The 13,701-nt window shown below is 36.2% G+C and overlaps 2 protein-coding genes across 3 annotated transcripts; both read right to left on the reverse strand.

The window, feature by feature from the left end:
• Positions 1–51: 51 nt before the first annotated feature.
• Positions 52–9,701, reverse strand: ccz1 (CCZ1 homolog, vacuolar protein trafficking and biogenesis associated). Its single transcript, XM_067488874.1, has 17 exons — positions 9,550–9,701; positions 8,229–8,304; positions 8,021–8,117; positions 7,802–7,899; positions 7,528–7,621; positions 7,340–7,420; positions 7,208–7,255; positions 7,030–7,113; positions 6,199–6,374; positions 5,534–5,615; positions 5,117–5,178; positions 3,019–3,130; positions 2,708–2,741; positions 2,468–2,585; positions 1,364–1,522; positions 656–783; positions 52–542 (listed from the first exon to the last, which is right to left on the reverse strand). Exons 2-17 carry the CDS (start codon positions 8,240–8,242, stop codon positions 487–489), a joined length of 1,443 nt encoding a protein of 480 aa, XP_067344975.1. The 5' UTR covers positions 8,243–8,304; positions 9,550–9,701; the 3' UTR covers positions 52–486.
• Positions 9,702–10,297: 596 nt separating this feature from the next.
• Positions 10,298–13,701, reverse strand: pvalb9 (parvalbumin 9). 2 transcript variants are annotated; one of them, XM_067489287.1, is made up of 6 exons: positions 13,427–13,701; positions 12,472–12,539; positions 11,736–11,868; positions 11,297–11,406; positions 10,686–10,709; positions 10,298–10,597 (listed from the first exon to the last, which is right to left on the reverse strand). In XM_067489287.1, exons 2-5 carry the CDS (start codon positions 12,530–12,532, stop codon positions 10,699–10,701), a joined length of 315 nt encoding a protein of 104 aa, XP_067345388.1. In that variant the 5' UTR covers positions 12,533–12,539; positions 13,427–13,701; the 3' UTR covers positions 10,298–10,597; positions 10,686–10,698. The 2 variants fall into 2 exon arrangements, with proteins under 2 accessions (XP_067345388.1, XP_067345386.1); XM_067489285.1 differs by lacking the exon at positions 10,686–10,709 and having other exon boundaries at positions 10,299–10,597; positions 13,427–13,697.

Raw genomic sequence — 13,701 nt, forward strand, 5'->3', positions numbered from 1 at the left:
CATATGTATATTGTGCATCTTCGACTTAAAAAAAAAGGACATTCTTACTAATAAAAACTACTTATTAATTTATTTAAAGTTAGGAGTTTACAAACCAAAATACTTTTGACATGATATTTTAAAATTATCACTGATCATCAAAGGAACCTGGAGTTTGTCATGTCAGTTTTAAATTAATTTAAGACAATGTCATAATGATCATTTAAAAAAAAAAGAAGGAAAAAAAACACAAGAATACATTGAAAAATCAAAATAAACAGTTAAATCCTACAATGTATCTACAAAAAGTACACATACATACAACTTTTGAATTTTTACACTTACAAAAGAAAATAAACTTTTGTAGGTTAAATTAAAAAAAAACATGGTGAGAAATCCTTTTATTTATTTTATTAACAATGCAATTATTGCATTACACTGGTGCTGTCTTTATACCCTGCAACACTGACAGTGTTTAGTGTGATGAAATAATCTTTGTCCACCCTGTCAGTCCAAGAAGAATATGTTGTTGAACTGCGTAGCACAAAGCCTCTTAACCTCCTCTGTGGATGAGACAAGATAAAAGGGCATTAAGTGGAGATTAAGTATCAAGGCAGAATGTCAATTGTGGTTGCAATTGCACTGATTTGCTGTTTGCAAGGTGATGGAGACACACCGTTTACTTCGATGAGATTGGCATTTTTCTGATTCAAAATCACATACAGTTCTCTCTGGTCTGACTTCTTGCCAACTACCCAGTAGTCTGTCATTGCTTTTACAATGATTTCTTCATCTTCATCAACCCTGGGAGAAAGGGAAAAGGCAAGTATCACATTTACAGCAGGTTCTTTGTGTTGAACTTAAAATTCAACATTTAGAAGTCCTAAAATTTGATATTTCTAAAAGCTTGTGTCAGAAAGACTGTACAGTAGGTCACTAGTTTTAATACAAAAAAACACAACATGACATGTTTTTTAACCTACAACCTAATCCATAATTACATTTACATAACTGTGAGTATCTTTTGAGTATTTCAAAAAGATAAGATGACAAATAATATGTACATGCCACCTGCACAAGAACAGGAACTAATACTGATACTGGAATAAATGCTGCAAATGTTGATGTCAATGCATGTGCCATCCATGAAAATGTGGCTGTCACATGATTGCAGTCTCATGACTGTTTAAAGGATAATGAGTTAACAAATAGCAAGAGGCAACAACTCATGCATAACAGTAATAACTGTGCTGATATTCATTTGGATATACTTTGTCTATGAGGCAACCTAACTGATTTATGGCCAGTGAAAACTATAACAACAAATATTTTGAGGCGTTTGTTATATCACTTTACTATTTTAAGCCAATGTTCTCTGACGTACCTGGCAAAGTCACAGTTAATGTCTCCCAGGATCTTCATGAGGTCAGGATGGACAGAGGTGAGGCAAACACTGGCGGTCTTTCTCATGTGAATGGTGCTCTTCTCTGCCAGGTTCATGTGGTTGAAGTAGATGAACTTAAACTGGGGCTCCTTCTCTGGCCTAAATGGAACAGACAATAATAACAACTAAACACAAAGATTAAGCAGTAAGCAACAACATACTGCTTTAAAGTTAAATCCCATAAAATGACTTGTAAAAGAGTGTTCTTTGCGCAATTATCTTTTTGAATTGTCTATTTCATTTTGTAGGTGACATTGTTATGTACAGCTCTAATTCTAAATCCCATCAAGTAGGGGATAAGGCTCCTAGCACAATTTGGACTACGTTAGAAGGAATGCTACAGCGTTTAACACACAAACTGGAGCAGTGTCCACATCATAAATCAGTAAGAGACCAACAAGCTAGGGGTTAAAGAGTTTATGGCCGACAATTCTGTAAACACGCATTAATAAATGATATAGTAAGCCAAATCACTTTAGATGATAACATCCACTAAAAGCAACATGTGCATTTTATTAAGCTTACTCAACTGTCCACCCACACTAATGTGAGCAGGGCACAGTTACTTTATTACCACAGCTGTATCTGACAACAGAACTGTAACTGTATTCAAATAGACCACACAACTGATCTATGTGTATTGCATCTAATTATTTACAATACGACTAAGCCAAATCAGGACACAGACCTGAATGTCAGCTGATGAATTTGGGGCAGCATTATTTATTTAGTGGATTCTTCACTAAAGTGATTAAAGTGGAGCCCATCAAATTGTCTGGACCAGGGAGTCCAGTGTTGTGTTACAGGCCAAGACGTATCTCGAGATAATTCCTGGGGTTAAAAGGGAGCAGGCAAAGATGCCTGTCTTTAAAGCTACATTGCTTGAGTTACTCCTAAGTAGTATTAAAGTTTTGTCTATTGCTGCTAGCCATACAGAAATAATACAAACTACAAACTGATGACAAACACATCTGCAAAAAAGAACATGCCATTTTCACAAGGTAGCAAATTCTAATTTAGGAGAATGGTAAATTTATAACTGACCCTGATGTCCTGCGGTTAATGGTGAACTGTTCACATATATCAGATGCGAGCAAGGTGAGCTGAGGGCCCACCAAGGCATCTAGCTGTTCACAGAAGTCCCTCGTCAGCTCCACAGAGGCTGAAAAGTAGAGAAAAAAGTCACAGTTTCATAAAGAAACAGTTTAAAAAATACAACTTGAAGAATCAACTAGAAAAAGGAAAATGAATCTCCATTCTCTAAATGGTTGGGTCCATACTTACCATTGATCATAAAACAAGCTGCAGCACTCATCGCCTGAAAAAAAGCAGATAAGTGCAGGTTAAATGCAGAATCAATGTCACACAGGTCGGAAATTACATTAACATGATGATAAGAATTGTAGATGCACCTAATAATTTTTAAATAAAACACTTTAATCCCAAAAACCCATATAATTTGACAGATTATTTTTTAATAAATATTCCACTACATAACTTCTCTTGTATTTTATTACATTAAATATACTGCCTAAATTAATAGGTGATTACAGCTGTCACAAAATATAATATTATTATGTTATTTACTTCCTTACCTTATAAACAATCAGATGCAGCTCCTCATAGCCATCCTCTGCACTGACAAATATTTTTGGAAATCGGAATTTAGCCTCTGGATCTTTGAGATTGGTGGGTCCAGTCAAAAACCTGGGAAAAAGAGTGGACAGCATGCCTGGTAAAATCTCTCATTACAACAAGACCGAAAATTGAAAAGGTGTGATGCTAATAATGCTGTTAAAAAAACAAATAATCTGTGGAACCACATATTTGACAGGATAACAGGTATGTTGCGATTAAAAGACATATCTAGCATTAACTAAATACCAATGTAACTAGTGTTGTTATGGTATATGTTATCGCATCTCTAGCTCCACAAGTCTTGTAATTAAGTACTTCAGTGATTTTTTACTTACGCCACAGTAGAAGAAATTAGACACAACTGTCTTAAACAATGTTAGTGGGCAGAGAAGCCTCCCCTCACATCAAACTTTCACGTTACTGCTCTCACTTTGAAATCAATCCCAGAATGCAATGCATTTGTTATTTTTGTTTTTGTAAAACCATCAAAATAAATCCACTATTAATAAACATAAATCAAACATAGTTTAAGTTTGATTGATAGATAGATAGACAGACAGAAATAAAGAAACAAATAAAACATGTTCAAGCCACTGTATACTGCACTTGGTAAGCATCAGCATGTTAGCCATGCTTTAGCATTTATAGACAAGTGCAAATTTAAATGTAACTCTGGCAGCAAAGGAAAGAAAACAGTTACTAAAATTTTACTCAATTAGGGAGCCATAATAATAACAGTATTACAAAATAACATTATTTTTATTGTTATTATGTAACATTTTCTAAATTAAGTAATGACATATATATACACAATAGGTATATACAATACACCTTTAATAATGAATAGACTATAATAGTTGCTGTTAACAAATTACTTTTATTGACAAAATATTTCAAGGTTGAGCTTCAGGGGGCACTGAACATTTATAAATCATTCCAGTAAAGTCTGAATTCTTATTTTCAATAACAAAATATAACTGATCTAAGAACTGTACAAGAGGGATTATTGGGTAAGTTAGTATCCCAAGTGTATATGCTGTAAATGCAGGGGCTTACCAAAGTACGTTCATTCAGTTCATAACAGATTTAATAGCAACATGGTCAGAATCTGGTAAAATATTTTGTGATGAATGAACGGAACCAATTACAAAAGCACTTGGAGATGAATTTCCTTAGTTTTAAAGTGGACCAGAAGCTTTTTAACCCCCCTTCTCTGTAATTGATAAAATTATGATGCCACAAACTAAACAAGGAATTCATTGTTGATTCAGTGAATTCCACAGATGCCACCTAATAACAACTAGAATCAGGACTTTGTGTCAAATATGTCTTCTCTCTGTGTAGTTTAGTGCTAACTGACCTTCACCAATTCAATACAATTTTATTAATGTAGTTCCAAATTGCAACAAAAATTTAGCCTCTTAACATAAGCTGGTCAATAATATGGAAAAAAATCTCAAGAAATCCCCCTTGAGCCAGAAGAGAGCAAAAACTGCACTTAAAGAAAGAAACTTCCAACAGAAGTAGGCAAATCACACTTGAAATCTAGTCTGTTATGGTTATAGCTGTAAAACTGCTTTTCTTGTCCCATGACAGGTCACCAGGAGTCAGACTTAGACTACAGCAGAAGCCCCACTTCACCTTCAGTCACTAGTTACTCCCAAGAGCAGAAGATAGTGATTTTTGTCGGACACCACACAACTGAGAAAAGCTCTATTTACATATGTACACAGAAACTCTATAGTTGATTTACCTAAGACTGCATTGTTACTCTTCCCTGTTTTGTTGCTTAGCTACAATGGTGTTAGTCCAGGGTGTTACCTGCTTAACTGCAAATGAATCGCATCACTGTCAGTGCCTCCATTTATCCATGTGTAAACATTCATTAGCACATCCAGAGTATCCTTTTTGACATGTAATGCAGGACACCACATCCTTAATCCGTTACTTCAACGACTACACCAACATTTGAACAAAAGCCAAATCGTACTCTCGTTTTTATCCAAACTTCTGCAGATGGAATAGGTACACAAACTGGGAAAGGCAGGGACTTACCTCCCATAGTGCAACAGATTCCCTGCGACCTCAGGCCTCATAGGAGAGTCCCGGCCAGCCAACTACAAGGACAGAGGACAATGGAGAGACCGCTCATCATCACTGCTTTGTTCAAGTCTGAATTTACAATTCTGTTGGTCCCAATTATCCCCTCACAAAAGATTTACACTACATAGCAACAGCATGAAACCAAAAATGTCAGGTGCTATAAAATAACAAGCACGAAGAGACACAGTATTAGCACCACACTCATCATGCCACATTTGATAGCCATGAGCTTCTTTCCTCAAAATGTTTTGCATGTCAAATATTAATAGTTTTATCCAAAATTAATCCAATATTAGTTTTTTTTTTCCATTACATCCTCAATTTGTCTCCCACACTTCCTACTTCCCCAGGTGCATGACACCTCCTCACCTCTGGTTCAGAGTGTCTGGGGAACAGCGAGGTGGTGAGGTACTTGTACAGGATCCTCATGTCATCTTGTTCTAGTCCACTCCTGCAGACCCAACCACATAATTACACTTTTACAACACATCTTACAAAAATTCACATCTAGGTTATTAGGCATAATGGATATTAAAGATGTATATTATAACAAAGTGTCTCTTGGTAATATTTACTGTTTAGTTGTGGTGGTGAACATACGGCAAATAATGCTCCAGAAAAGGAGCATGGAAGCACACAATGCAACCACTTAAAATAGATAATAATAATTAATCAGCTCTCCTCTGCTTGTCTATTGACAGTTTGCAATGAAAGAGCACACTGCTCAGGACTATTCATTAGAAATCATCTAATGCCACTGTGCTTATACACAGAGCTGATTGGCTGACATTGTATGTAAGGTAAAACAAAAACAGCAAAGAGGATTACAAGTCATGTGTGAAGCCATAATGTGCCTGCAGATGCCAATGCTAGTATTTATCTTGGTATAAGGTTGCAAATACTGTATGTGTTGTCTAAGATTCAAGACAGCTGTCAAATTGAACAGATGATAAATGTCAGAGACAGACAGAGACACACACAGTTTAGGGCAAGTTATAAACAAGTTTAGTTTTAAACAAGCACTTAGTCTGTACCAGATAAGCTGGTCGTTATAAAGGAAAGCGGTGTATTTGATCAGGCTGAGGCTCTCCTCCACTCTGTTAACGAAGGACTGGATTTTCAGGTAGGTCATCTTGTCCAGTGGGAAGAAGCTGATGCCCCCAAATACATCCAGCAGGTCGCAGAACTGCAAGTGGAGAGTCTGCAGATACTGGAAACCCCAGAATGAACACACACGTGCCAAAAACACCAAGACACACGAGAAGGAAAAGACAAAGGGGTTTGTTTACCTGCATCTTTACAGTGCAATAAGTAAAGTGAAATGAGAAACTCAGTGACTGAAACACAGCAGGGACTCTTGCATCACCCTGGGACAGAGAGGCACTGATATTCAACATCTAATATGCACACAGCCTCTCCCTTTCTCTCTGTCTCTGGGCTTGAGTTACACGGTGGAGAGGGAAGCCCATGTTAACTCAAGAAGGGTATTCCATAATTAGAAATACATTTTTAAATACCTTAACATGAGTTTTTATGCATCATTCAGCAGGGTGGCAATAGCATGAAATAAAGGCAGCTAATGCTAACACAGAATTATTAAGAAATGAGGCATGACTGCAAACACTGTTTGAAAGAACTAAGAGGCATAGGGAAACTAAAACATCATGTAAATGTCAAATATAGTGGAAGTTGGTCCTTGTGAAAACATTTACTGTAGTTTCAGGCATGACTGACTTTTTAAAAACAACTGCTGATAAGTTGGAATAAAACATGCAGTCAAAAGAAAAAAATAATAAACTCATACAGTATGAATAAAAAAAAACCCAGCCACAGAATACCAACGTGAGAAATGGAAAGATTTTTACCCTGCAGAAGAACTTCTCAAACTTCTGAGTGAGCAGCTCCACTCCGCCAGCTTCCATTGTTCTGCCAAACGTGCCATTAAAAAGCTATAGCACATGGAAAATAATCATTATTACAAGATGATTTTTAAAGATGACTTTAGACTGGTAGTTTGAGCTGCTGTACCATACTAGAACTGACCTTGTACATGCTGTAGCATTGCCTTACAACTGCACCATATACGGTATCCTACAAAGTAGAATTCCAGTAAGAAAAACTCAAATTGGACAATGAAGGAAAACAATAAAGACAAATTTGGCTGTGAGTACTCACAAGAATTTCCTCTTCCTGATATTCTATTGTGGGAGGCTTCCCATCTTTGCCTGGTTTCTCAATCATTGGGTTTCGAACCACCTGAGGAACAGGTTAGATAAATTTTTTTTGGACAGGTAAAGCTAAAATTACATTCCGAATAAGGCCAACAAATTCTGGGCAAACAGTGTATATGGTATATACCATACCATGACTATCCAGAAATTATCCTCAGGCTCAAAGAAAAACTGCCGGTTCTTCTGTGTGTGCAAAGATTTAGCTGGTTGGGTTGGACAGAAGGTCCTGCAAGATTAAAGACAACCATAAAACAAAGGACAAGGATGATGAGCTACTTTTTTTTTTTTTTTTTCGTTTTTACAGACACTAGATATATCAGTGTGTATCTGGCTACTTATTGCAACATTTCCTTATCTTGTTGTACTTTACGCTTCCCTCTTCTTAGTACAGCACTATGATCTCTACCTGGTGAACTGTACAATTGCTTCACAAAGGCCCACATTTCGAATCTTCTCATTCTTCTCAACATCACTGGGGTGGTAAAACAAAATCTTCTTCTCTTCCTAAAGAAAAAGTATGTGCATTAGCTATTTAATTCCCCAATCAAAATGTGTTTCATAATATATCCAGCGTTTAAAAGGAAAACGGACTGTGTTATGAATATCCTCTGGGAATCACACATACCTCTCCTTCCCGTGGTCCAAAAGTAGGGTTATAAATGAAAAAACTGAGCAGAGTCGGTGTGTATTGTTTCTCTTGCATACCTGAGGCCATTCTGGGACTGTAACAGACAAAAAGACTAGAGCTGACAGATCCAAGATAACAGACAGACTCTAGGTTTCTTTCAATACATCTCTGTCAACTTGCACCATCTGGACCAAGTGATGTTTACCTAATCATCAGCATTAGTGTAACTTGTGTCTGGACTTCCTTTGCTCCAAGGACAGTTGGGTTACCATGCCGTGTACCTGTAGAAGAAAGATGAGGAAAAAGGAACTCATGGGACCACACACACTGAGTACAGTAGATAGGCACAAAAAGCAATTAGCAAATTGGGCATTTAATGACCAATCCACAAATTTGTCAGTGCTAAATGTGTTTCTATTAACAACAGCATTCAATTTCTTGGCCATGACTTAAATTCTCTTACCAAAGCAATTCTTTCCCTCATGGTGCCTGTAGTTAAAATATTTCCAATATGTGATTTACCCAGGTACACTATTTAATTAGGAATCTGTAACTGGTACATGCAGATGCCCGGAGTAGGGGTACCCGGAAAAAGCGACTCATTACAGTGGTGGAAAATGTAACTTTTATAGAGGAAATAGATTAAAGACTATAAAAATAAACCATAGTATATTTAATCAGCAATGGTATTTTCCAATACAAAAATATAAATGGAAAAATAATATAAAAACTGTTACTAGTTTACATGGATACATCGTTAAAAGTAATGTAGCTGAACATACTGAGAAAGGCTAATAATATGTCAAATACATTCAAATAAATGCAGTGCACCCAGTATCAACGTAACCCAATAAAACTGTGGTGCAAATGCAGCACAAACTACAGCCTTCCGATTATAATAAAGGTACATCAAAAAACTGAACATTATAACCTTGATGACGGGAGGTCAGTAATCCTTGATGAAGGAAGACTGTAGCACTAGACTGCATTAGTTTTAGCTTGCTGTAGAGATACTTAACACAATGGCAAATAAGATGTAGCAGTAAACTTTACTTTACTTTCTTACAGTGTAATTTTATTACAATACAGTGATCACGTTTAATATGGCATTTATAAGGTTTTGAATACAAAGTTCAGATTTTACCAGTAAGACTTGTTTCACAAAACAAGTGGAGGAAAAACTTCATTATATTTGTTTAGACTTCAGGACAGCCTGTAATGTTCTGTCGACTCTGTTTTGTTAATTGCTTTACTTTTTTCCCCTGTGTAGCACGTTTAGCAATAAGACTGTTAAATGCTGTATTAAGTTTACATATTTAATAAATCAGAATTACACAAACTGAACACACAGGTTACGTCTGAAGCTTTGTGATTTAACCAGGTACACTGCCTTATATTCTCTTAACAAGCCTTCAAACAGCTGGCTAGCTTGCTCTGCTAGCAGTGGAGTTGTGTTTGCAAACACACGGAGCAAGTAAACTCCCTGGACCGTGTCGGGAACGTAATAACGCGACGGTAAGACTCACCTTAGAGAGCACCCAAGCACGTTCAGAAGCTCCTGTATGTAGTTATCGTAAAGAAAAATAAAATGAGGAAATGAGATCAATGACAGAAGATGCCGCATTATACTTTACATTCCTCACTTCCTGCTTTTGACAGCGCAGTGTCACACCTTAGACTGTTCGGGTAAAACCGATTAAAGCCAAATAAGTTTCCAAGTTCCTACATCGATAGAACGTAGAACGTCAGCGTATGAACTGTTAATATTAGCGGATGTATTTAGGGGCTAAGAAACTGTTATTGAATGAATATGCAACTGTGAAACGATGTAGATTTATAAATTCATACATTTATTCGATCTGTAAGTACTTACTGTATGTCTGACAAAAAGGCCTACTGAGGTGTTAAATCTTCATTGCACACTGAAGTCTGTGATGAGATTGTTAATGTAAAATACTTTTAAAATGTTAAAGATTTTTAAAATATTATGTTTCTTTATCTTTACTCAGCCAAATAGTTTCCATTTCAATTTGTGCTGGGCCTTTTCTTAATTGCATTTGCTTACATCATGGAGCTCTTAATTCCAAACAGGAGATAATGACTGATAACTTTCAGTGGGGTCCTGCAAACCCTTGTGGAAATTACTATCGATTTCTATCATATAGATTACTACCTATAGTAAAGTATTAGCCCTTATATTTGTGGCTTACTTTATACTTTTAAGTTCTGGTATTGCATTGTTACACAGTATGATGACACATGTCTTACAAGAGTTAGGCATAATTAGACAAATGGGTTTTCACATGTTTATTTTTCTCATTTGTTATCAGAGTCGGGATGTGCATAGGCAAGAATACATAGACCAACACCGTTAAAATAAACAAAAACAAATTAAAAGTCTCATGTCTTTAAATTAACAAAAGGTAATTTAAAAACAATTGACACACACAGATTTAAAAGAAAAATCACTGGGTATGGAAGCTGCAATTCAGAGACTCCAGAGGTGGGGAAATGACTGAAGAACTTAAGCTGTCCTCATCTGGAAAATTCAGGACAGGACCATAGTCTGAAATTCTGGAGAAATATAAAGCATGTTAAAATGCCCATGAGCCATTTGCAAATAAATTCACTGAATGTGAATGTCAACAATTTGTGTGTTTACCTTTTATTCAACCTCACAAAATCCCTACATACATATTTGACACAAGAAAATGATAAGACACACAGATAAATATTCAAGTCTTTTGAGGGATTAAGGAAAAATATTGTTTTAAGTCAGAGGTCAAATAATGCATTTAAACAAACCTCTACAGTTATACAATATTTAAATATGCTTCTGTCAACTGTGCTACTTATCTAATGCATCTAATAGTAAACATTAAATCATTGAATCAACATTACAGGAAGCAAGGAAGCCTGACATAGTGATGCAATTCAATATAAACATTGCTCCATCAGATTAAAAAGAATGAACTACATGTTTGAGATCTCTGAAATCTTAAAATTTTTTTTTTATGAACCAAAAGACTACATTAATACGCAAACCTATATAGTAGAAGATAATAATACATACCATACCCCTGCATCTCTAGCAAAAACATAGTTTGCATTGCTTTAATTCAGATTGTCTGACTAAGGTTTTATCAAAGTGATGGTGCATGATCACAGTAAATTAAATGTTCAGTGATCTCCTGAGATTTAATCCGACCATTGATATAATTTCTGCATACATCAACAGTTTTAAAAATAAAATCAGAGAAATTAGATACTGACCCTCTGCTCCAATTCTGCCATCACTGTCATCATCAGCTGCTGAGATGAAGGTCTTGGTTTCGGCTTCGGTCAGTGTCCTCGCCCCAGGGACAAACCGCTGCAGAAAGTACCTACAGAGGACACACATTTCTACGTAATTTTCTGAGTTCTGACAGCACATGAACACATCAAATATCAAAGTGCATGACTTAACCCTCAGCTCTTGTCACACAAAGGTGCATTATATAAGACAAATACAGCATTGACACTGACACAAACACTTTGCACATAGTGGATTATAAGGTTTATTGGTCTCATTCCAGTAATCCTACTGTGTAATTTATTGTTTCAAATCCCCCTGTCTGTCAGATACATACACCCATACAAATACGCCCAAATTATATATCACTTTAAAAAATTAAAGTGATTACTGTGAGCTTTTCAGGGTTTTAACACACACTTGAGTTCTGACTCCTCGATGTAGCCGCTGTTATCCTCATCGAGAATCTGGAAGACATCTTTGATCTCCTTTGGTGTCTTTGAAGACAGGCCACACAGCTGGAAGAACTTTTTGTAGCAGAATGACTCTGGAGCTGAAAGGGCAAATTAGCACAAAACCATTTTTTTTTTTAAGAATGGAAACGAGAACGGTGATAAAGCTGACACACAGAGTTCACCAGGGATGTTGCTGATGTGGAGATTAAAACAGCGTGTGGCTGTTGTCCAGGAGATTTTCCAGCCCTGTTTTTATCTTTTAAGGCCAGCAGACACATGCGTCTGCTACAACAGACAATATGATTAAAAACCTTTTAAATTCACCTTTCATCACAATTCCGTTAAAGCTGGATGACTATATTGGACAGGATATAATACACTGTGGAAAACAATGCAGCAGAGAAGATTATGAATCGTTTTGTTGTTGAACAAATGACTACAACACAAATTATGAGTATGTCCATTTATCAATTGCAGTTTTAAAATTCTTGTACATTTTCTTTTTTAAATAGGTGTAAATTAAATTAGTCATAGCTTTTGATATAATGAAAGTGTAACACTATTGTTCATAAAGGTCAAGTTTAATTTAGTGCTAAATGTTGGTGAGCTCAAAATTTATTTGTTTTTCATAATGGTACTGATAGAGTTTGTGTGTGTGTTTTTTGTGTGCATGTGTGTTTGTGTATCTCTGTAAATGCTACCTTGACAGTCCTTCACAGCATTTTCAATGGCCTCAGCTGAAAGGATGGAGGTGAGTGACATGTTGGTGCTGTAGGGTAAAAGAAAAGTTTGGTAAATTATTCACACAAACACACTCAGGCACTCGCTTTGAAACCCAAATTTTATTTGAACTCAGTCAATCTAGGTTCATATTATGATTCCGTCAACACTCCACTAGCGATTGTTTGGAAAATATGCTTGAATTGTTAGAAAAATAAAGCGAATTAGTAAAAACATAAACTTATATTTTGGAAAATTTTAACCTCAGATTCAGATTTCCCCTGGCTACATGTTATGTACTGAGGTAATTTGCTGCCCTCGAACTGCTTAATTGACTTGAGTAAGATAATTGGCATTTAGGGGCCACACAAAAATTACTGGGATTAATGGTGGAAATAGTCTTATAATTTATTTGACAGAACCTCCATTGTATTGTCAATTGTGTAGATACAGAGTCAGTTATTAGACTCATTGCTACTGAATTACTGAGGTGCATCAAGACACATTCAGAATAATTTAGAAGAAGAATTTAAAGAATAAATAAAAACAAATAATGTGATGAGAAGAAGTATAAATGCCCTCACCAGCAAAACAGAGAAATGTAAACTATCCTCAAAACTACCCTCAAATACATAATTTTCAAATTCAATGCACATCTTTAGTTTAAATGAGTTTAAAGAGACTCATTTACTTCTTTCTTTGTTTCTTTTTTCATTTGTTTATGTTTTATAATTTATTTATCATCTTTTAGAAAATGTATGGAAAATTAACAATACTTTTGACCTAAAAATTCCACGACTCCTTTTAGTCAACAGTTTGAAAGATGTAGACGTAATTAAACTCTTGACGACAAACATATCAGAATTTAAACCCCAACGTTTCTAAACCTGGCCAACACCTGCACTAAAGGTTTGTCCATGCAGCTGTGGGACTCACCTCTGCTGGCTCGTGTTACTCTTTGTCCAGGTCCAAAGCAGCAGCAGCAGTTGATCAGGGTTTGTGGTCGCTGACACCCGGCTCAGTCTTATATAGCGCAGGGTGAATGTGCCGATGGATGCTTGAGTTTCCAACTTGTCCGTGGATCAAATTTACCCACTGTCAGCTACCACTTTCTCGAGTTCCTCACCTGTTCACCTGCCCAATTAACCTCTACGGTTTATATACAGTGTACACTGCCCATGCTTCTTTTCTGTCTTACTGTCATAACACTG

The sequence above is a fragment of the Channa argus genome, chromosome 20 (genome assembly GCF_033026475.1).
Source record: "Channa argus isolate prfri chromosome 20, Channa argus male v1.0, whole genome shotgun sequence".
NCBI lineage: Eukaryota > Metazoa > Chordata > Actinopteri > Anabantiformes > Channidae > Channa > Channa argus.

Bases quoted from the DNA above. Each gene is read 5' to 3' on its own strand.
- ccz1 (XM_067488874.1), bottom strand. The intron at 7,421-7,527 runs GTATGGTATATA...CCTGTTCCTCAG, and splicing joins ATAATTTCTGGATAGTCATG to GTGGTTCGAAACCCAATGAT. The intron at 2,586-2,707 runs GTAAGTATGGAC...TCTACTTTTCAG, and splicing joins AGCTTGTTTTATGATCAATG to CCTCTGTGGAGCTGACGAGG.
- pvalb9 (XM_067489285.1), bottom strand. From the start codon at position 12,532: ATGTCACTCACCTCCATCCTTTCAGCTGAGGCCATTGAAAATGCTGTG. The intron at 11,869-12,471 runs GTAGCATTTACA...TTGCCCTTTCAG, and splicing joins TGCTGTGAAGGACTGTCAAG to CTCCAGAGTCATTCTGCTAC. The intron at 11,407-11,735 runs GTGTGTGTTAAA...TGTCCTCTGTAG, and splicing joins ATCGAGGAGTCAGAACTCAA to GTACTTTCTGCAGCGGTTTG.